At 45.0% G+C, this 23,427-nt stretch overlaps 1 protein-coding gene and 1 pseudogene across 21 annotated transcripts in view; one reads left to right on the top strand and one right to left on the bottom strand.

The window, feature by feature from the left end:
• Nucleotides 1-13,470, top strand: part of ZNF333 (zinc finger protein 333) — a 34,785-nt gene extending 21,315 nt beyond the window's left edge. For all 21 annotated transcript variants that reach the window (XM_081501294.1, XM_081501292.1, XM_081501290.1 and 18 more), the window contains 5 exons: nt 3,932-4,020; nt 4,776-4,902; nt 5,326-5,421; nt 7,670-7,749; nt 8,844-13,470. In XM_081501294.1, coding sequence (XP_081357420.1) covers nt 3,932-4,020; nt 4,776-4,902; nt 5,326-5,421; nt 7,670-7,749; nt 8,844-9,941 — 1,490 coding nt within the window. In that variant the 3' untranslated portion in view covers nt 9,942-13,470. The remainder of the gene's footprint in view (nt 1-3,931; nt 4,021-4,775; nt 4,903-5,325; nt 5,422-7,669; nt 7,750-8,843) is intronic.
• LOC145509323 (large ribosomal subunit protein uL15 pseudogene) lies at nt 204-3,632 on the bottom strand (annotated as a pseudogene).
• Nucleotides 13,471-23,427: the final 9,957 nt, after the last annotated feature.

Genomic DNA, 23,427 nt, shown 5'->3' with positions numbered 1-23,427 from the left:
CATCTTTTCATGTGCTTTTTGGCCATCTGTGCTATAAAGTACTCATGGAGTACTTAGAGTACTGTTTGCTCTTAAAGTACCCTGAAAGTGCTCTAGACTGTCATCCCGTGGTGAGAAGGGCACCGGGAAACAATTGCAGACAAACCCCTGACGCCCTCCCCCAGGGAGCTCACAGTCTGGGGAGTGAGTATGGAGTGGGCGTGTCAGGGGTCCCTAAGGCCACACCCAAAACTCAGCTTACAGTTGTACTCATGGCTCTGATTTATTCCAGTGAAGGAATGCAAACCAAAATCAGCAAAGGGAAAAGGCTTTTGGGGTGACGCCTGGAGGAACCCGGGCACAAGCTTTCGGAGTCCTCTCCCGGTGGAGTCACACAGGACATGCTTAATTCCTTCAGCAGCAAGCTGTGACAACACGTGTACAGTGAAATTTACAGGGAGGTTCATTATAGACTTAGAGCCCAGGGTTTTCCCTGGGGGCTGGTCATGTAGGCACCATCTGCCCAGCACATACCTAAACTCCAGGCTTCTGGAAAGAAAGCAGGCATCCAACATGGACCGCATTGTTTGTCCAGACAGTTTAAGCAGAGTGAGCCCCTTTTATCAGTTAGGGTCGGGGGAATTGTCTTGAAATCCAAGTTCTGGGACTTCCCTGGTGGTCCAGTGGTTAAGACCCCATGCTTCCAATGCAGGGGGCATGGGTTCAATCCCTGGTTGGGGAACTAAGGTCCCACATGCTGTGCAGTGTGGCCAAAAAAAAAAAAAAAAAAAAAGAGTTAAAATAGAAGGCTTGAAAAGCAAAAAGAAATCCAAGTTCCCAGAAGCCACCTAAGGGCCAGCCTTGCCAGCTGGCCTTGCTAAGGAGAGCAGTCAGGAGGGCCATGATAACTTTTGTCTGCACAGTAGGGAAGCATGGAACTAGGTAAAATGTATTCAGGAGGTCAAGTTGAGATAGTTTGGTGGGTCATGTATAGATTAATTTACCAGACAATTGGGGGCACTTATGGGAGGGGGACTAGGGAGCAAGTGACGGGGCTGGAACTTGCACAGGAGTGGAGGAGGCTGGGGTTGGGTGCCAAAGCCCAGCAAAGTGGAAGTGTTTAGTTGCTCATTCATGTCCGACTCTTTGTGACCCCATGGACTGTAGCCCGCCAGGCTCCTCTGTCCATGGGATTTTCCAGGCAAGAATACTGGAGTGGGTTGCCCTTCTCTTCTGCAGGGGGATCTTCCTGACCCAGGTCTCCTGTGTTGCAGGCAGAATCTTTTCCAACTGAGCCACCAGGGAAGCCCTCCGAAGCCCAGGGCGGGGTGGGGTGGGCTTTAAGATAGAGGGATTGGATGACTGAACATTTCTACTAGATCCTCCCTGTAGATGGAGGTCACAGGGGACCCTGGTGAGGTGCTGGTCATTGAATGGTAGTGTTTTGGAACTGAATACGAGGTGAAGGAATGAGTATAGAGATTGCCCATGATGGGGAACAAAGAGATAAAACAGTAGCCAGAGGGAAAGGTGGAGTATTATAGCTGTATTGTGGGCACCCCCCCCCACCAGACTGTACTGAAGTTCTAACCCTTGGTACCTGTGAACGTGACCTTGTTTGGAAATAGGGTCTTCGCAGATGACATCAGGTTAAGATGAGGTCATGACAGTGGACCTTAATCCCATATGAATGGTGCCATTTTAAGAAAGGGCAGATGCCTTGTAAAGACAGGGACACGTGGGGGAGAAGGTCACATGAAAACAGAGGCAGCGATTTGAGGGACGCAGTTACAAGCCCAGGGTTGACCTTCACCACCAGAAGCCAAAGTTTTTCCAGTAGTCATGTATGGATGTGAGAATTGGACCATAAAGAAGGCTGAGTGCCAAAGAATTGATGCTTTTGAATTGTGGTGCTGGAGGAGACTGTTGAGAGTCCCTTCGACTGCACGGAGATCAAACCAGTCAACCCTAAAGGAAATCAGTCCTGAATATTCATTGGAGGGACTGACGCTGAAGCTGATGCTCCAGTACTTTGGCCACCTGATGCGAAGAGCTGACTCACTGGAAAAGACCCTGATGCTGGGAAAGATCAAAGGCAGGAGAAGGGGGCGACAGAGAATGAGATGGTTAGATGGCATCTCCGACTCAATGGACATGAATCTGAGCAAACTCCGGGAGGTAGTGAAGGACAGGGGAACTTGGTGTGCTGCAGTTCATGGGGTTGCAGAGTCAGATACAACTTAAGGACTGAATAACAACAACAACCATAAGCCAGGAAAAGGCAAGGAATGACTCAACCGGAGTCTCGGAATGTGGCCCCGCCAACGGCTTGATCCTGGACTTCCGGCTGCCAGAACTCAGAGAGAATACAATTCTGTTGTTTTAAGCTACCCAGTTGTGGTTTTTTTTTTTTGTTTTTTGTTTTAAATAGCTGCCCTGGGAAACTAATACCATGGGATCAGGGATTGGACGTGGTTCAGATTTAATGACTGAGGGAAAGGTCCCACTGAGGGGAAGTGGGGATATGGGGAGATGGGATGGTGGGCATCAGTTCTCCTCTGTAACAGGCCAGAGTGAGGAGCCTGGTGTAAGGGAGGAATGTTACCAATTTGAAGACAGGAAAGGAAGGACGCTTCCTTCTCAGGCAGGCTCCCAGGGAAGTGGTGGTTTCTCTGTGCTCAGCTTGTGGTAAGTCCTGGCAGTACCAACCCTGCAGAGTCGGGGCAGAGGAAGGGGCCCTGCAGTCAGTGAGAAACAGCTGACCCAGGGCTAAGTTAAGGGGGAGAAAGGGGTGTTGTAGAAACCTCAGAGTCTGTTGGTGAATCAAGACTGTGGCTCCAGAGATTTGGAATGGAGGAAATGTGTGTGTGTTACTTTTCTTTTTTTAAAAGCTCTTCTTAACATTAAAAATAAAAACTTTTTAGTTTTTATTGGGGAATAGCCAGTTAATGATGTTGTGATAGTTTCAGGTGAACAGTGAAGCTGAGTCATATATATAGGACTCAGCTATACGTATACATGTATTTGTTCTCCCCCAAACTCCCCTCCCATCCTGGCTGCCACATAACATTGAACAGAGTTCCATGCAGAAGCACTTGATAACATTCAATGAATTTCCCACCATGTGGCTTCAAGCTGGTGTGGTGGTGTTCAATTGCTAAGTCATGTCCAACTTTTTGACTTCATGGACTGTAGCCCGCCAGGCTCCTCTGTCCATGGGATTTCCCAGGCAAAAATACTGAAGTGGGTTGCCATTTCCTTCTCTGCAAGCCCCTCCCACACCCTTAGTCGTCTTCTCAGCTCTTCTGCTGTAGAATTTGGCCGTCATGATGACAGGCTGCTTGGGAGCTTTTTGTTCCCCAGGTCTTTCTGATCACACCACATCAGTGATAGGAACAACTTCAGTCTTGTTCTCAACAGCACTTATCTGGATCTTCTCACTGACCAAGGTTAACAGTTTATCAAGGTTGACAGCTGGACAGAGGCTCTGGTTCCTCTTTAAGTGGTAATGCCTTGTACCGACTTGCCCAAAGTCTCCTGGGTGATATTCGTCCAAGTTGATCCTGTGATGATGTATCCTGGGTGTTTCCCATGGTGCGGCCATGGCTCATGCGGCCCCTAGGTTTTCGGGTCTTCCTTAGTCTGGATGGCATATTGGCGGCTGAGATGAAAGAGCTGTGTGTGTTTCTGTCTATTCCTGTGTGTGTGTTTGTGTGCGTGTGTATGTGTGGTACGTCTGTATATGCATGTGTGTATACTGGTGTGGGTGAGTGTGCCCACGTGCCCAAGTAGCTGTGGGTGTGTGCAAGCATATGTGCATGCACGTCTCAGTGTACAGTACGTGTGTGTGTGTGTGTCCAAGGGAGTGTGTGCACCTGTGGTCACTCACAGTCAAGGTGGGCAGCCTCAGCCCTGCCGCTGAGACCCTCAGGGCTCTTCTATTCTCCTGCAGCTCTGTCCGCTCAGGGCCCTGCCTGGCTCCAGAAAGGGAGCACAGAAGAAGAAGCCATGACTCCTGGGGGACTGACCACCTGTCCACAGGTAAGCAAGAAGTCCTTGCTCTTCTTCTTGCTTTGCCTCCTTGTCCCCTCCCCGTGTCTGGGAGCTTCTCAGCCCCATAGGGCTGATCTCTAGGCTTCTAGGCACTGGGCCTCTAGTGGTGGGTGAGCAGCGACCTCACCTGCTGGACCCTGGGGTTAGGGGCAAGGATTTCCAGGCTAGTTGTTGCTTTATTTTAAATCATTTATGTATTTTTGGCTGCACTGGGTCTTTGGAGCTGTGCTCAGGCTTTCTCTCGTTGCAGCAAGCAAGGGCCACTCTTCGTTGCATTGCACGGGCTTCTCATTGTAGTGGCTTCTCTTCTTGTGGCGCATGGGCTCTGGGCGCATGGGCTTCAGTAGTTGTGGCACTTGAGCTCAGTAGTTGTGGCACATGGGCTTAGTCACCCCGTGGCATGTGGGATCTTCCCGGACCAGGAATCGAACCTGTGTCCCCTACATTGGCAGGCAGATTCTTATCCACTATGCCACCAGGGAAGTCCTGGCTAGTTGTTAGTAGCTAAGTCCTGTCATGAAGTCGAGGTTCTCGGCTGCCACACTTCGGGACGCTCTCATTTTTGGAGGGAAGAATAGATGGAGAAAAGTTGCAGTTCTGAGGCCTGAGCTGAGGGACCTCAGAACCATACCTGAACATCCTGTGCACGGGAGTCTCCCTTCCCCAGGCCTGCAAGCCCCTCACTGTCCTCTCGAGTCCTGGTGGGGCTGGCCTCTGGCTGAGCCCCTGGATGTGCATTTTAGGAGCCAGTCACCTTCGCGGATGTGGCCGTGCTGTTCACACCAGAAGAGTGGCTGTTTCTAGACTCTGCCCAGAAAAGCCTATACAGAGACGTGATGCTGGAGAACTACAGGAACCTGGCCTCTGTGGGTAAGGCTGGCCTTGCTGCTTCATGCACATATTCATGCAGCCACTGTGGGTTCCCAGAACTGTGCCGGTTTGGGGAATCTAGAGATGGAGAGACAGACAGGTCCTGCCCTCATGGTGCTTATTATAGTCTTGTGGCTTCCTCATTTAAATGAAGGCCTGTCTGCTCTTCCTGGGCTTCTTAAGTGCCTTCTTGAGCCAGGCCCTGGGTTGTGGGGACTAGAGTCCTACTGTTCTTCGGGACGCGATGAGGGAGCGTGTACTTTAGTTCCTTTGTGAAGGAAGCCTACGTCAGAATGTAGGCGTGCCCTTTTTGCTGTTCCCATCTCCAGTGACCCCGGAGACTTCAGAGTATCAGCCCCTGTTGCATGGCAGGCACAGTCTGCTCTTTTCCCATGACCACCCTGCATCTTTTCCCATGAGCAGGTGATCAACTCTGCAAAACCAGGACGTCTTCCCATTTGGAGCAAAGAGAGGAGCTGTGTGTCACCGAGAGAGGGATCTTCCCAGGAGCCCACTTAGGTGAGCACCAGGCAGGTGAGGGGAGCACCAGCTCTGGTCGCTAAGATGTGTGTGTTAGATTCAGAAACACTTGCAATATCCTTGATGGGGAATGCTGTTGGGTTGAGCTTCCTCAGTAAATTTCACTTTCTTTCCTCTTTCCCTTGCCTTTTTACCTCTAATACTTTACTCTGGCTTCATGGAGCATAGAGTAAATTATCCTACCTCCTTTTTACATTTAGCACTTTCATGTGTATATTTCATCCAGTTCCTCCCTACTCTGTTTTTAACTAATACTTTCTCTCAACATCAGGCCCAGTCTTCATGGAATCTTTTCTTTTCTTTTCTTTTCTTTTTTTTTATAAATTTATTTATTTTAGTTGGGGGCTAATTACTTTACAATATTGTAATAGTTTTTGCCATACATTGACATGAATCAGCCATGGGTTTACATGTGTTCCCCTTCCTGGACCCCCCACCCACCTCCCTCCCCATCCCATCCCTCTGGGTCATCCCATTGCCCCGGCCCTGAGCCCTTGTCTCATGCATTGAACATGGAATGGTGTTCTGTTTCACATATGATAATATACATGTTTCAATGCTATTCTCCCAGAACGTCCCACCCTCACCTTCTCCCTCAGAGTCTATAAAATTGTTCTATGCATCTGTGTCTCTTATTCTGTCTCGCATATAGGGTTATCGTTACCATCTTTCAAATTCCATATATATGCATTAGTATACTGTATTGTTGTTTTTCTTTCTGGCTTACTTCACTCTGTATAATGGGCTCCAGTTTCATCCATCTCAGTAGAACCGATTCAAATGTTTTTTTTAATGGCTGAGTAATATTCCATTGTGTATATGTACCACAGCTTCCTTATCCATTCGTCTGCTGATGGACATCTAGGTTGCTTCCATGTCCTGGCTATTGTAAACAGTGCTGCGATGAACATTGGGGTACACATGTCTCTTTCAATTCTGGTTTCCTCGGTGTATATGCCCAGCAGTGGGATTGCTGGGTCATATGGCAGTTCTATTCCCAGTTTTTTAAGGAATCTCCACACTGTTCTCCATAGTGGCTGTACTAGTTTGCATTCCCACCAACAGTGTAAGAGGGTTCCCTTTTCTCCACACCCTCTCCAGCATTTATTGCTTGTAGACTTTTGGATAGCAGCCATTCTGACTGGTGTGAAATGATACCTCATTGTGGTTTTGATTTGCATTTCTCTAATAATGAGTGATGTTGAGCATCTTTTCATGTGTTTGTTAGCCATCTGTATGTCTTCTTTGGAGAAATGTCTATTTAGTTCTTTAGCCCATTTTTTGATTGGGTCGTTTATTTTTCTGGAATTCAGCTGCAGAAGTTGCTTGTATATTTTTGAGATTAATTGTTTGTCTGTTGCTTCATTTGCTATTATTTTCTCCCATTCTGAAGGCTGTCTTTTCACCTTGCTTATAGTTTCCTTTGTTGTGCAAAAGCTTTTAATTTTAATTAGGTCCCATTTGTTTATTTTTGCTTTTATTTCCAATATTCTGGGAGGTGGGTCATGGAGGATCCTGCTGTGATTTATGTCGGAGAGTGTTTTGCCTATGTTTTCCTCTAGGAGTTTTATAGTTTCTGGTCTTACGTTTAGATCTTTAATCCATTTTGAGTTTATTTTTGTGTACGGTGTTAGGAAGTGTTCTAGTTTCATTCTTTTACAAGTGGTTGACCAGTTTTCCCAGCACCACTTGTTAAAGAGATTGTCTTTTCTCCATTGTATATTCTTACCTCCTTTGTCAAAGATAAGGTGTCCATATGTGCGTGGGTTTATCTCTGGGCTTTCTATTTTGTTCCATTGATCTATATTTCTATCTTTGTGCCAGTACCATACTGTCTTGGAATCTTTTCTTAGAAAATTATCTACTATTTCCATTCCTTGTTCCTGTGATTACTTAACTCTTCACATAGCCAAACACCTTAAAAATTTTTTTTTTGTTCCTTAATATGTTCCCCCCCTCTTTTTTTAATTTCATTTTTTGGCTACATCAAGTGGCATGTGAGATCTTAATTCCCCAACCAGAGATCGAACCTGGACCCCCTGCATTGGAAGTGTGGTGTCTTAACCACTGGACCAGGGAAGTCCTGATAAGTTCCTCTTAATCAGTTTCTTCACATATTTAGGATCAATATTAAAAAAAATCTGCATGTATCTAGCTTACTGGTCCTTTTGATCCCAGAGTTTCCTTCCCTGTGCACTTAATATTTCCTCCCCCTAATTCATTCCAGGTTCTCACCTTCAACACCAACAAGACTCAATTCCTAATCAAGATATTTTGGCGGCGATTCCATCCATTGGCATGAAAAGGGTAAGGCATAAAGGGATTATTCTTTGTCCTCTACAGTAGGAAAACCCTGGGATTGCTATAGGCTAGAAACTCAAGAAGCTCAGAGAGATTCAAGGCAAGTGGTACTCAGCTAGGAGAAAGCAGTTTGTTGGGAGAGAGTCTGTGAATGTCATGAATTGGGGAAAAAAACTCTAAATGTAGATCAAGATGTATCTTCACAGAGTCCCCAAAGCTAACTGTTTTTAAAACCTTTTTATTTTGTATTGGGGTATAGCCGATTAATAATGTTGTGTTTCAGGTGAATGTTCAGTTTCAGGTGAACAGTGAAGGGATTCAGCCATACATATACATGTCTCCATTCTCCCCCAAACTCCCCTCCCGTCTAGGCTACCACATAACATTGAGCAAAGTTTCCTGTGCTATACAGTAGGTCCTTGTTGGTTATCCATTTTAGATACAGCAGTGTGTACATGTCCATCCCAAACTGTCCCTTCCTGTCCACCCCCCCCACCCCCACCCCCAGCCAGGAACCATAAGTTTGTATTGTTAAGTCTGTGAGTCTGTTTCTGTTTTGCAAGTGAGGTCATTTATATCATTTCTTTTTAGATTCCATGTATAAGGGATGTCATACGATAGTTCTCCTTCTCTGACTTACTTCACTCCATGTGACAATCTCTAGGTCCATCCATGTTGCTGCAAACAGCATTATTTCATTCTTTTTAATGCCTGAGTAGTATTCGATTACTTTATCTTCTTTATCCGTTTCTCTGTCGATGGACGTTTAGGTTGCTTCCAAGTCTTGGCTGTTGTAAACAGTGCAAAGTTTACCATTTTTGTAAATCTGACACAGATGTAGAACATTCAAGACTTAATTTAGCCTTTAACAATTAAAAAACAAATCTACTTCTAAGAAGTCCCATGAAGGTAATGAAAATGATAGCTCTTTGTGGCAGAGTACCCTCTTGAAGGAATTCAGGGTAGAAATGGCAGAGATACACTAGGACAGTAAAAGTTTGAACTATAGGACCACCTCTCTCCTACACACAGTTTGCTTGTGGGAGAATACCTGTGACTGCAATAAAGCCTCTGGTCTTTCCATTTTCCTCAATTGACAGGAGCCACCTCAGGTTGGAGAAAACCTCTATAAATATGATGAGCTTGGGAAGCCCTTTGACAGCATCAAATCGCTTTTTCAGTACCCGCAATTTCCTACTGAAGGAAACCCCTTTGAAGGCCGAGAGAGCCGAAAATCCTTCCTCCGGACCACCCGCCTCATGGTGCCTGAGAAAGTCCCCAGCGGGGACAAAACCTACACGTGCGACAAATGTGCAAGATCCTTCAGGTACAGCTCGGAGCTCATCCGGCACGAGAAGACGCACACCGCGGAGAAGTGCTTCGAGTGTCAGGAGTGCCGGCAGGCCTTCAAGTACTTCTCCAACCTGCGGCGCCACCTGAAGACCCACGGCGGCGAGAAGCCCTTCGAGTGCAGCCAGTGCGGGAAGACCTTCACGAGGAACTTCAACCTGATCCTGCACCAGAGGAACCACATGGGCGAGAAGCCCTACTCGTGCAAGGACTGTGGGAAGGCCTTCACCCAGCCATCGTCCCTGAGGAGCCACATGAGGACCCACACCGGAGAGAAGCCCTTCGAATGCGGCCACTGCGGGAAGACCTTCCGGGAGCATTCGTCGCTGAAGACGCACGTGCGGACGCACACCAGAGAGAAGCCCTACCAGTGCAACCACTGCGGAAAGCCCTTCCGCACGAGCACCAACCTGAACGTGCACAAGAGGATCCACACGGGTGAGAAGCTGTACGAGTGCGCCACCTGCGGGCAGGTCCTGAGTCGGCTCTCCACCCTCAAGAGTCACATGCGGATCCACACCGGAGAGAAGCCTTACCCGTGCCCGGAGTGCGGGCGGGCCTTCGGGGAGCCCTCATCCCTCAGGAAGCACGCGAGGACCCACACTGGCAAGAAGCCCTACGTCTGCCCACAGTGCGGGCGAGCCTTCGGCCAGTCCTCGCACCTCATCGTCCACGTGAGAACCCACACCACGGGGAGACCCTACGAATGCACGCAGTGTGACAAAGCCTTCCGACACAGCTCTTCACTCAGCGTGCACAAGAGGATTCACGCCAGGGGAGAAAACGTCAGGACTGGCGACCTGCCTTTATCTGTGTCTCTTCCCATAGAAGGGCCCCTTGCTGATTAACTTCCTGTTTCTACAGAGTAAACATCTGGGGCCGTGATCATCTCTCATAGTACTCCTTTAGCGACATCCTTTATGGTGGCTCAGTGGTGGAGAATCGCCTACCAGTGCAGGAGAGGAGGGTTCAATCCCTGGGTTGGGAAGATCCCCTGGAGAAGGAAATGGCATCCCACTCCAGTATTCTTGCCTGGGAAATCCCATGGATCCTGGTGGGCTGCAGTCCCTGGGGTCACAAAGACTCAGATACGACTGAGCGCGTGCACACACACACACACACACACACACAGCACAAGCAGAGTGTGTGATTTTTATGTCGTTGAATGTTAAGTATTTGTGGAGATTTGCTTTTAGGTCTAGGGCTTCCCTGATGGCTCAGGCGGTAAAGCATCTGCCTGCAATGTGGGAGACTTGGGTTCGATCCCTGGGTTGGGAAGATCCCCTGGAGAAGGAAATAGCAACCCACTCCAGTACTCTTGCCTGGAAAATGGCATGTCTTGGTAGTTGCCTGCCAAAACTGCCCTTTCTTACTTGCAAAAGCACCTAGGTTTTTTTGTTGAGATTGGGACTATGCAATGTATATATATATATATTGTGGCTTAAAACAAGAGAATTTTATTCTCTCCCACTTCTGGAGGGCAGAAGTTGAAATCAAGGTGTCTGCAGGGCCACGTCCCCTCTAAAGTCTCTAGGAGAGGAGACTTCTTTGCCGCTTCCCACTTTTGGTGGCCCGAGGTGTGCCTTGGCTTATGGCAGCATCGCCCCCATTGCTGCCTCCATCTTCACATGGCCTTCTCCTCTGTGCGTCTGTGTCCTCTCCTGTGTCTTCTAAGTGTCTCTTATAAGGACACATCATTGGATTTAGGGTCTACCCAGATATCCAGGATGGCCTCATCTCAAGGTCTTTAATCTAATGACATCCACAAAGACCCTTTTCCAACTGAGTTCACAACCAGAGTTTCTGGGTGGACATGTCTTTCGGTGATGGTGGTGGTAGGGGCCTCATTCACATCACTACACCATCAAGGAATGTGCATGATTAAAATACTTCCACCTCCCTGTCCTTCTTGCTGGCAGGGGAGGCCCTATTCTCCAGTCCTGGCCAGCAAGAGACATCATTGAGTGTGAATCTTGGGGAAGATGTCACAAAGGAATGGTTTCATTTAGCCAGATCCCTCTCCTTCTTCCCTGGTGGCTCGGACAGTGAAAAATCTGCCCACAATGCGGGACACCCAACTTCAATCCTTGGGTCGGGAAGATCCCCTGGAGAAGGGAATGGCTACCTACTCCAGTATTCTTGCCTGGAGGATTCCATGAACAGAGGAGTCTGGTGGACTACAGTCCATGGGATCACAAAGAATCTTCAGACACGACTGAGCGACTAACACTTTCACTTTCTTTCCTTCTTGCCTTTTGTACAAGCGGGCACCATGTCCGGTGCTAGAGGAGGCATCCTGTGACCACAAGGGGGAAAGCCACAGTCTAGAGTGTGGGGGACTTCCCTCGTGGTCCAGTGGTTAGGACTTTGAGCTTCCAATACAGGGCTGAGGGTTTGATCCCTGGTCAGGGAACTAAGATCCCACAGCTGTATGGTGCTGCCAAATTAAACATATAAAAATAATAGGTTGAAAAATAATAGACTGTGGCCAGAGCTACAACCATCCTGGTTCCCCGGTTGGTATCCTTGTGGGTGTACCAGCCCTGGGTTGTTTGTTTCTGGACATCTTGTTTACATGAAAAAGATGCACTTCTTACTGGTACATGACATTGTCTTTTTGGGGGGAGGGGAGTCTGAGGGAGGGCAGGGATGGGTTTATTGTGGCTGAATGCAGTCTCTAACTGATGCACTTAATATATGGTTCATTTTTATAAATGCTTCTTGGATGGTGGAAATCAATGTATTGTATCCTACAAATGTCCACTAGATGGAGCATGCTCTTTGTGTATAAAAGTCTTTTATACATTTTAAAATACTGGTTTCTGACTTAGCTCAGGCTGCTATTACAAAAATACTGGGTGGCTTACAAACAACAGAAGTTTATTTCTCACAGTTCTAGAGGTAGGAAGTCCAAGATTACAGCTGGCATATTTGATGTCTGGGGAGGCCCCACTTCCTGGTTCATAAGTGGCCATCTTCCTGCCATGTCTCACATGGCAGAAGGGGAGCAAGAGAGCTCCCTGGGGTCTCTTTTGTAAGGGCACTGATCCCATTCATGAGGGCTCCATCCTTGCGACCTAATCACCACCCAAGGGCCTCACCTCCTAACACCATCCCGTTGGGAGTTAGGCTTCAGCATGTCAACTCCAGGGAGCCACCAACATTCAGTCCTTAGCAGTTTCCAGTCTATCATTTACTGAGAAAGTTACATTCAACTCTCCCACCATACTTAGGAATTACTGAATGAGTCTTGTAATTCTGTTAGTTTTAAATTTCATATATTTTGAAGCAATGGAATTAAAAGATTTTTGACATCTTGTAAGCTTTCAGTTAATTGTTCCTTTTATTCTTATAGTGGCCATCTTTCTCCCTAGCAGTGAATATTCAGCCATTCATCATCATAATAGCAAATGATTATTTAGTGCTTATTATTGCTAGATAGTATTATAGTTACTACCCTAAACTTTGTATCTTTTAAGTTATTTAGTCCTTACAATGACACTTTGAGGAAGGTACTGTTATTATCGCCAATTCACAGATGAGGAAACTGAGGCCTGATAAGTTGAGTTAACTGAGGTTCTGCAGGTGGTAAGTGACAGTCTGGCTCTCTCTACAGAACTTCACCGCAAGGAGCTGGTCTCTGTTTTTCCCTGTACTCACACAGTTCTGTTTTTGTGTTTTAAAGTTTTTTTTTTTTTGCCACACTGCAAGCCTTTGTGGGATCTCAGTTCTCTGACCAAGGATTGAACCCACACCCTTGGCAGTGAAAGTGCAGAGTCCTAACCACTGCACTGCCAGGGAATTCCCCTAAAGTTCTTTAATTGAGACATAACTTATGTAAAAGTCCGTAAGTCTCAGTGTTCACCTCAATGAATTATATATATATAGCTATAGCACTCTAGAGAAGGGAATGGCTACCCACTACAGTATTCTTGCCTGGAGAAGTCCATGGACAGAGAGCCTGGTGGGCTACAGTCCATAGGGTCACAAAGAGTCGGACACGACTGAGTGACCCTTTCGCTTTAATATCATCTACATCAAAAAGAAAATACTCTTATTTTCCCAGAAGGTTCTCTTGGGCCCGACCAGGTCAATAAGCCCCATCTCCAGAGTTAACCAGTATTCTGACTTCTATCACCATAGATTTGTTTTTCCTGTTCAGAAAAATAGAACCACACAGTACGCCTTCTTGTGTCTGATGTTTTCACTTAATATAGTGCCTATGAACTTTATCTTTGTCACATTATCAGTAGATCTCTTTTAAAATTGCTGTGTAATATTCCATTGTCTGAATACACTACAGTTAAAAAATTTCATTCTGTTTATGGACATCTGGGTTCCTTCCCAATGCTGTTATGAATAAAGCTGCTATGAGTATTCTTGTGTATATCTTACTGTGAACATATCTTACTTCTCTTGGGTATAAAACCTAGACGTGGAATTTCTGGGTCATTGCGTAGGTGTATTTTTAGCTTCAGTAGATATTGCTAAACAGTTTTCCAGAGTGGTTGAAACAGTTCATACTTTCATCATCAGTTGGGAATCCCTGGTGACTCAGTGGTAAAGTGGTAATGGAGCAGACCACCTGTAATGCAGGAGATGCCAGTTAAATTGCTGGTCTGGGAAGATCCCCTGGCGAAGGAAATGGCAACCCACTCCAGTATTCTTGCCTGGGAAATCCCATAGACAGAGGAGTCTGGTGGGCTATAGCCCGTGGTGAGAAAGTGTTGGACATGCCTGGTGGGCTACAGTCCGTGGTGTTGAGAAAGTGTTGGATATGACTCAGCGATAAACCACCAACCACCACATCAGTAGATTAAAGTTTCATTTGCTTCATATCCTTGACAGCACATGCTGCTGTCAATTTATTTATAGCTGTATTAGTGGGTAAGTGATTTCTTATGTTTTATCTTGCTTTATTTTGTGTGTGTGAACAGTGATGTAGATTGCTGAACGGTAATCCCATCCATTCTTTTATGTACAACTTTCTTCAATATGACTTTGATGCTCCTCTTATCAAGAGGTGGAGTTTATTTCTCTACCCTTTGAGGATGAACCTGATCACATGACTTTCTTTGGCTAGTGAAACATGATCAAACATGATAGAAATAGAAGCTAGAAAAACACATTGGGGGACTTCCTTGGTGGTCCAATGATTAAGAATCCACCTGCCAGTGTAGGGAACGCTGGTTTGATCCCTGGTTCAGGAAGATCCCACAGGCCATGGGGCAACTAACTCTGTGAGCCACACCTATTGAGTCTGTGCTCTAGAGCCCGGGAGCTGCAGGTAACTGAAAACTGCCCACCCTAGAGCCTGTGCTGTGCAACAAATAGAACCCACAGCAGTGAGAAGCCTTTGCTCTGCACTGGAGAGGAGCCCCTGCTTCCTGCAACGAGAGTGAGCAATGAAGACCCAGTGCAGCCAAAAATGAGTGATTAAAAAAAGAAGAAAAACACATTAGCCTTTGCCATCTTTTAGCTCAAGATCAGACTCTTGAGGACAGCATGATGAAGCCTCCTCTAGGATTAGACACCACAGAGAGAGAGAGGATTTGCTGATGGTCAGCAGCAATCCTCAGGTGAGTGAGGCCTTAGACCATCTGACTACAGACAAGCCATCGGGTGACTTAAGTCATGAATGACCCTGGGTATCAGAACTGCCCAGCTGAGTTCAGCTCAAATGCTGACTCAAAGAATTGTGAGGATATAAGCTGGTTAGGTAGCAATACATAACTGACAAAGACATTTGTATCAGGAATAGGATGTGGCTGGAACAAAAACTTGGAGTGTGGCATTGACTTTAGAACTTTGCAGCAAGAAAGCAGATGAGAAGGGTGAGGAAACTTAATGGCTGGAAATACGGTGAGAAAACTGCCCCTAGAGGTTAGGAAAAGGCTTTGTGGTTATGTGGTAGGGAAACCACTGGTAATAATGTTGTCCATAGTAACTTAGAAGATAGAACATGTACTTAGTGATATGGATCTGGCTGAGGAGGGAGACTTTCTCCCCATCTCTGGCCCTTTCCATAATCTTCCTTAGGAGTGCCTGGTGGTGCAAGAAGAATCTTGAGTGGGTTAGAACTTGCCTTGTGTGTGAGGCTTCCAGATTCTCTATCATACACACGTCTGGCATTTAGCACTTGGTTACAAATTTTAGCAGGCATCTTACTGTCTTGTCTTCATCCTGTGCTATGGGTGAGCCAGTGCTCATATCCATATCTCTGTCTATATCTCTCCCCCTAGATTTCAGGTTAGTTGGTTATACCTTCTGGGTTCAAGAAAGTTATGTGGGTTTTTAAATTTTTTGTGTGTGTGTTTGTTTCTTTTTATATTTTATTTAACCTTTTTATTTTATATTGGGGTATAGCCAATGCACAATGTTGTGATAGTTTCAGGTGAACAGAGAATGGACTCAGCCATACATATACACGTATCCATTCTCCCTCTAACTCCCCTCCCATCTAGGCTGTCACATAACATTGAGCAGAGTTCCCTGTGCTATACAGTAGGTCCTTGGTTATCTATTTTATTTTTTATTTATTCTAATAACATTTTTATGTATTTTTGGCTGAGGCAGTTCTTTGTTGCTGGATGTGGGCTTTCTCTAATTGCAATGAGCAGGGGCACAGACTTCTCACTGTGGTGGCTTCTCTTATTGCAGAGCCTAGCTTTAGAGAGCGCAGGCTCAGTAGTTGTGGCTCATGGTTTTAGTTGCCCCAAGACATGTGAACTCTTCCTGGACCAGGGATTGAACCCATGTCCCTTACATTGACAGACAGTTTCTTAACCCATGGACCACCAGGGAAGTCCTATCCATTTAAAATATAGCAATGTGTACGTGTCCATCCCAAACTCCCTAACTATACCTTCCCTCCAAGAAATTTATGTTTCTGTCAATTATTCAGGCTTTTCTTGTTGCTGTGGTGGCAGCAAAGTGTATCTATATCCACAATGGAAGCCAGAAACGGGGTTCTTTACTTCCTAAATCACACTGCTTTTGGGAATTGTGAATTGTTTACTGAACTTTATCTTCCTCTTTTCTGTAAGGTCCCTGAGATTAGAGATCACATGGAGCCTGTTCAGTGTCACTTCCTTTAAGCCTAGCACTGTGCCTGCTAGAAAACAAACTTTCAACGTACTCATTAAGTCTACATGAATTCACATAGACAAATGCTCCTAAATGGAGGATGTATGTGCAATGCCATGACTCCTTGGAAGGGGGCAAGTAGAGACTGTGTTTCTCCTACATCAACTTGCTGCTTGACAACTGTACCTAGTAACTGGAGAGATGCAAATGATGCTCTCGTGGCCACCCCAATGTTGGTAGCTTAACAAAGAAGCCCCCCCTTTTTTGGCATTTTGGTGCCTGTTTGATTTCTGTGTAGGAATAGACTTGCCCAGGGAGTTTCCTAATTTAGGGTGAATGCCAACTAGACTCTTGTACCTCATCCTAGAGCAGTTTGGTGCTTGTGCTGACTCCAACTTACTGACCTCCCCACTGTTTCCCATAGATTCTGGACTTTCAAACATCGTTCCCCTAAGATTCTTTCATGCATCTCTACTGCTCTCAGAAAGAAGTTCACATTTCCTAGCCTAGCCCTGAAGAATCGTAGTTCCATGATCCCAGTTATGTATCTGGAAAACAATCCACCCCTGAGATGCTCCATCCTGTTATCCCTCAGCCCGCACTGCCTACTGCCTATCCATCCCTCAGGCTTCATTTACAAATGATGCCATAAAGCTCACATGTGATGACCATTCCTGTGCATTGCCAGGCACCAGGCTAGGTTCTCTGTCCCAGCCATTTCCTTTTTCATTTTCTGTTTTTCTTTGCATCCACTCTAGTTATGTTAGTTAGACAAGAGAGCAAGTTAGTAGAAAGAGCACGAGCTTCACCATTAAACAAGCACGGAATCTGATTCTTGGCTCTGCCAGTCACTAGTTTTGTGATATCAGACCCGTCTCCGCATTGAATGACCAGTAGATTGATGCCAGTTTTAGAGTTGAGGGAATCCTTTAGTGAGATGTTCACAAAACTTTCTTTTGCAGGTGAGCTGGGGGCAGTTGCATCCTTTGCTCCCTTAGTAGGAAACTTGAACCACCACCAAGCACGCAGGCTGTACTTTTACTGCTAATACCAGGAATAAAAAGCAGAACTGTGGGCCTCATACTAAACCATGAGGAAGAAAGCATGGATGCTAGATATTTCCTGTCAGTTCATCTACAGAACACATACATATAAATTCTCATGTGATTTATTTGATTAAGAAGTATTTTTATCACTTAAAATCAGAAGTAGAAACTTCTCCACAGCTGAGCTTGAGAGCCTGCGCACCCTAAGGAGTGGCTGTTTACCATTTCTTCCAGGAAGGTTGGGCCTCCCTGCTAGCTCAGCTGATAAAGAATCCATAGGATTATAATCACACATATAGTCCATTTCAAACTACTTGGGAATGTTTAAGAACAGGAAAAAACAATCAATGGTGAGAGTGAAACAATTTACCTCAGATTGGGACTTGAAACCATGTGTTGGGACTCAAACCCAGCCAAAACGCTGTTTGGAACTCTAACCCATGTGGCTGGGATTCAAACTCAGCTAAAACCCATGGTCTTCCAACTGAGATCACAGACCTAGTTTAAGTTCAGGTTCTTTTTTTTTTTTTTTTTTCCAATTTTTATTTCTTTTTTTTTAAAAAATATTTATTTAATTAGAGGCTAATTACATGATGTACTCTGAATGTAAGTTAAATAAGCAGGGTGACAATATACAGCCTTGACACACTCCTTTCCCAATTTGGAACCAATCCATTGTTTCATGTCCGGTTCTGACTGTTGTAGTACTTTATCTTGACCCTATAGACATATCTTCTTTGACAAACGGCTTTATGTTAGGCTTTGCTTATTTTAATCCAACTCCATTTTTTTTTCTGAAAAGACATTACATAGTATTTTCAATGCCAATACTAATAACATCAAAAGTAAAAAAAAAAAAAAGGCAAAAGGTTTGAATATGTGTTTCTCCAAAAAAAATATGCAAATGGTTAATAAGCCTGTGAAAAGATGCTCAACATTATTAGTCACTGGTGAAATCACAAATCGAAACCACAATGAAATTTCACTTCCCCCTCATTAGGATAGCCAAATTTTAAAATGTAGAGCATAAGAATTGATAATGATGTGGAGAAATTGAAACCATTGTATGTTGCTAGTGGGGATGTAAAATGGTTCAGAAGCTTTGGAAAACAGGTGGTGGTTTGTCAGAATACTAAACAGATTTCCCATTTTGACCCCAGAAATTCTACTTGTAAAATAGATGTATAACCAGGAAAAACGAACATGCACATATATGTTCATAGTGGCATCATTTGTAATAGCTTTACAAAAAGGTAAATAACCTAAATGTCTATCAACTGATGGATGGAAAAACAAAATGTGCATATCCACATAATGAAATACATGTTTTTATATTTATTTATTTTTTAATTGAAGGATAATTGCTTTACAGAATTTTGTTGTTTTCTGTCAAACATCAACATGAATCAGCCATAGGTATACATATGTCCCCTCCCTCTTGAACCTCCCTCCCTTTTCTGTCCCCATTCTATCCCTCTAGGTCAACTAGGAAGACTCTGTGTCAATGGAGAAACACATAATAGAATATTATTTGCAAAACAATAGGAACAAAAACAACAACAAAGAGTGAGGTCATGATACATGCTACAACGTGAATGAACCTTGAAAACATTGGGCTAAGTAAAACCATCCAGTCACAAAAGACCACATGCATGATTGCATTCATGTAAAATATCCAATAGGGACAGAAAGTAGGTAAGCAGTTGTCAGGGGTTGGGACAGAGGAGTGGATAACAAAAATGAGGAGTGAATGTTATTGTGTATGAAGTTTCTTTGGGGGAGTTGAAAATGTTCTAAAATTAGCCTGTGGTGATAGCAGCACTATGTGACTATTCTAAAAACCACTGATCTATATACTTTAAAAGGGTGAATTTTGTTGTATATGTATATGTCCGACTCTTTGCGACCCCATGAATTGCAGCACGCCAGGCCTCTCTGTCCATCACCAACTCCCGGAGTCTACCCAAACCCATGTCCATCGAGTCGGTGATGCCATCCAACCATCTCATCCTCTGTCGTCCCATTCTCCTCCCGCCCCCAATCCTACCCAGCATTAGGGTCTTTTCCAATGAGTCAACCCTTCGTATGAGGTGGCCAAAGTATTGGAGTTTCAGCTTCAACATCAGACCTTCCAATGAACACCCAGGATTGATCTCTTTTAGGATGGATTGATTGGATCTCCTTGCAGTCCAAGGGACTCTCAAGAGTCTTCTCCAATACCACAGTTCAAAAGCATCAATTCTTCGGCGCTCAGCTTTCTTCACCGTCCAACTCTCACATCCATACATGACCACTGGAAAAACCATAGCCTTGACTAGACAGACTTTTGTTGGCAAAGTAATGTCTCTGCTTTTAAATATGCTATCTAGGTTGGCCATAACCTTCCTTCCAAGGAGTAAGCGTCTTTTAATTTCATGGCTGCAGTCACCATCAGCAGTGATTCTGGAGCTCAAAAAACTAAAGTCTGACACTGTTTCCACTGTTTCCCCATCTATTTCCCATGAAGTGATGGAACCAGATGCCATGATCTTAGTGTTCTGAACGTTGAGCTTTAAGCCAACTTTTTCACTCTCCTCTTTCACCTTCATCAAGAGCCTCTTTAGTTCTTCTTCACTTTCTGCCATAAGGGTGGTGTCATCCGCATATCTGAGGTTATTGATATTTTTCCCGGCAATCTTGATTCCAGCTTGTGTTTCTTCCAGCCCAACGTTTCTCATGATGTACTCTGCATATAAGTTAAATAAGCAGGGTGACAATATACAGCCTTGACGTACTCCTTTTCCTATTTGGAACCAGTCTGTTGTTCCATGTCCAGTTCTATACTTCAGTAAAAATGTAAAAACATTAAACCTAGTATTAAAAGCTGAATTAAGAGTGCAATCTAAGGAGCTTGACTCTCTGAATTTGAATTAAGCTTAGCTACCTACTAAACTGAATTAAACTGTGCACCTTTGGGCATTTACTTAAGCTATTTGTGCCTTAGTTTTCTTATCTGTAAAGTGGGGTGAATGACAGTATCTACTTCATAATACTGGTATCAGGATTAATTGAATTAACATACATTAAAATGGTTAGAAAAATGCTTTGGCACAAAGTAAGCACCTTGTAAATGCCTAATTATGATACAGTTTATTGTTTTGATTGTTTATATCAGCTCTACTGTTACAAATGAAAAATTGAAACATCTGATAGGATAAAGAAGTAGGTTATAGTTTTCCAAATGATGCCTTAAGCACTTCCTTTGATTTCTTCTTTGTTATTTCATGAACAGAGGTTGAAGGCATTCTGCTTAATTATTATCATCCTCCACCAGAAAGATGACCTAGGGATTATTACTTAGTGTCTATATATTATGATCTGCCATAATTAAATGCTACATTTGTTCTATGATTGTGAATAAATCTCCACACATGATTGTGCTGGAGAGATAAAAAGTGAGAATTTATTTTACCTGGTGTGAGTCCCATAAAGATGATGCCTGGATGCTGCAGAAATGACCACAATCACAATCAGGACTCTGTAGCCCACAGGGAACATGACCTTCTTCATGAACTTGTTGACACTGGAACAGCTGAGCACTGTCAGGTTGAGGGCAGAGAGGAAGAGGTGCAGGCCCATCAGCAGTATCCAGGTGAAGGAGGCCAGGTAGAGATAGTGTAAGGCACCTGCGATGATGGCACACAGTACCTGGGAGGGGAGGAAGGTGGCTTGTCAAATGTTAGCAGGAGGGTTGGTCAGGGTGGAGCATGGCCCTGGTACTTCTATAACTTGCCACTGCTACTGCTGCTGCTAAGTCGCTTCAGTCGTGTCCAACTCTGTGCGACCCCATAGACGGCAGCCCACCAGGCTCCACCGTCCCTGGGATTCTCCAGGCGAGAATATTGGAGTGGGTTGCCATTTCCTTCTCCAGTTCATGAAAGGGAAAAGTGAAAGTGAAGTCGCTCAGTCGTGTCCTACTCTTAGGGACCCCATGGACTGTAGCCTACCAGGCTCCTCTGTCCATGGGATTTTCCAGGCAAGAGTACTAGATTGGGGTGCCATTGCCTTCTCCTAACTTGCCATTAGGGAGAACTTTGATGTATATGAAGGGGTTGTCAACAGAGTGTTTGTCTTCTAGTTGTGGCAGTCAATGTGAAATTGGTTATTTACCAATCTAACCTTGCCTGGAACCCAAATCATTTTATTAAAGTGTCCAAAGCAATATGGCCCCATGAACTCAGCATCCCTGGGACAGGGATATTCTGGGACAGTATACGTACCTTACTCTCAGTTCTGTCGATGGCTGTCAGGAAGAGCAGGTGGGCCAGGAAGAGGCAGAGCGAGAGCTGCAGGTGGAGCGAGGTGCTGGTGTTCTGGATGGCTTTGCACAGCAGGAAGGTGAGGGCCGCCAGGAGGAGGCAGAGCAGAGAGAGGCTCAGCCCCACGTAGGTGATCGCAGTCAGTGCGGGATCCTCCTCCTGGGACCCAGCAGAGAGGAGACCACAGTCATGCTTTCCTGCTCTGGGTAATGACCCTTTCACCATTTTTATTTTTAGACATAGAAAAATGAGGAATAGAAGACCCAGATAGAGTTGGTATACTTATGGATAGCTTTCTCCAGGTTCTGAATGTTAGAATTTTATGGAATCTGAATGATTAATTCAGTCTGTAGAAGGACAGGGGGACTGGAGAATCTTTAGTCAAGAACAAACTCTGGAACTCACAAGGGTTTATTTTCCTGTAGACTTCTGAGCATGACTAAGCCTCCCAGTTACCACACTAGGTACACAGAGGCATGAAACTTCATGCTGAGCATCACCCTCCATCCCCATCATGTGATGGTGTGTGACAGAGTCTGTATCTGAGACTCAATGTCCAGGTATTAACCGCCCACCTTGTACTCCACTCACCCATCTCTGCAATGTCCATTCTTAGATGGGAACTAGTTCTTACAGATTAGAACTGGATACTTGATGGTGGAAAACTACTGTATTTTGACAATTGTGGTAGCATAAAATTCATATTTTCTGCAGCCCCTGAGCTTGGAGAAGGAAATGGCAACTGAATTCAGTATTCTTGCCTGGAAAATTCCATGGACAGCGGAACCCAGCAGGCTACAGTTCACGGGGTTGCAGAGTTGGTCATGACTGAGCACATCAACAGCAGCCCCTGAGCACCCTATCCTGAAGACCCTTGGGGTAAAAATAATTCTAATTTGGCAGCCTCACCCTTATCCCCATATTCTGCCAGGTGTTCAATCAAAAGCCAACCCAGGTGTTTCTGTGAAAAGATTCTTGCAGGTAGAATTCAAGTCCTCCATCAACTGACTTAGAGAGTTTATCCTGGTCGGACCTGCTCTAACCAGATGAACCCTCAGAAGAGTTGGACTCTACTTGGAGAAAAAGATTCAGAGTTTGAGAGAGCTTTGACAGGAGGGAATTTCTCCTGCTGATCTCTGGATAGATTCAGTTTTGCACTGTGAGAGGGCACAGAGGAGACAAGAAAGACGGCTGATGGCCAAAGAATTGATGCTGGATTGAATTGTGGTGCTGGAGAAGACTCCTGAGAGTGCCTCGAACAGCAAGGAGTTCAAACTAGTTTATTCAAAAGGAAGTCAACCCTGAATATTCATTGGAAGGACTGAAGCTGAAGCTCCAATACTTTGGTCCCTGATGTGCAGAATCCACTCATTGGAGAAGACCTTGATGCTGGGAAAGAATGAAGGCAAAAGGAGAAGGGGGCAACAGAGGATAAGATGGTTGGATGGTATCACCACTTCAATGGACATGAATATGAGCAAACTTTGGGAGATAGTGGAGGACAGGGGAGCCTGTCATACTGTAGTACATGGGGTCACAAGGAGTTGGACCTGACTTAGCAACTGAACAATGGCAACAACAGATAAGAAGGAATACAGGCAGCCTTGGAACTGAGCCTGGTTCTCGGCTGTCAGAGAGAAAGAAAACAAGATCTCAGTCCTACTGCTACGAGGAACTGAAATCTTCCAGAAATCAGGGAGTTAGGGAAGGACCCCAATCCTCTGATGAAAGGACCCTTGTAGGACCCCAAACAGAAAGCTCATCTGCAGCACGACTATTTGTTAACATGAAGAAACTGTGAGATAATAATAAATTTATGTTTTTAAAGCTGACTACTTTGGGAACTTGCTACAGAGCAGCAGCCTTTGAATGTCATCCCTCTGAGGGTTCTCACCAGCATATCG

The sequence above is a fragment of the Giraffa tippelskirchi genome, chromosome 6 (genome assembly GCF_054371585.1).
Source record: "Giraffa tippelskirchi isolate mGirTip1 chromosome 6, T2T-mGirTip1v1.2.pri, whole genome shotgun sequence".
NCBI lineage: Eukaryota > Metazoa > Chordata > Mammalia > Artiodactyla > Giraffidae > Giraffa > Giraffa tippelskirchi.
This window is presented reverse-complemented; position numbering and strand designations above follow the sequence as displayed.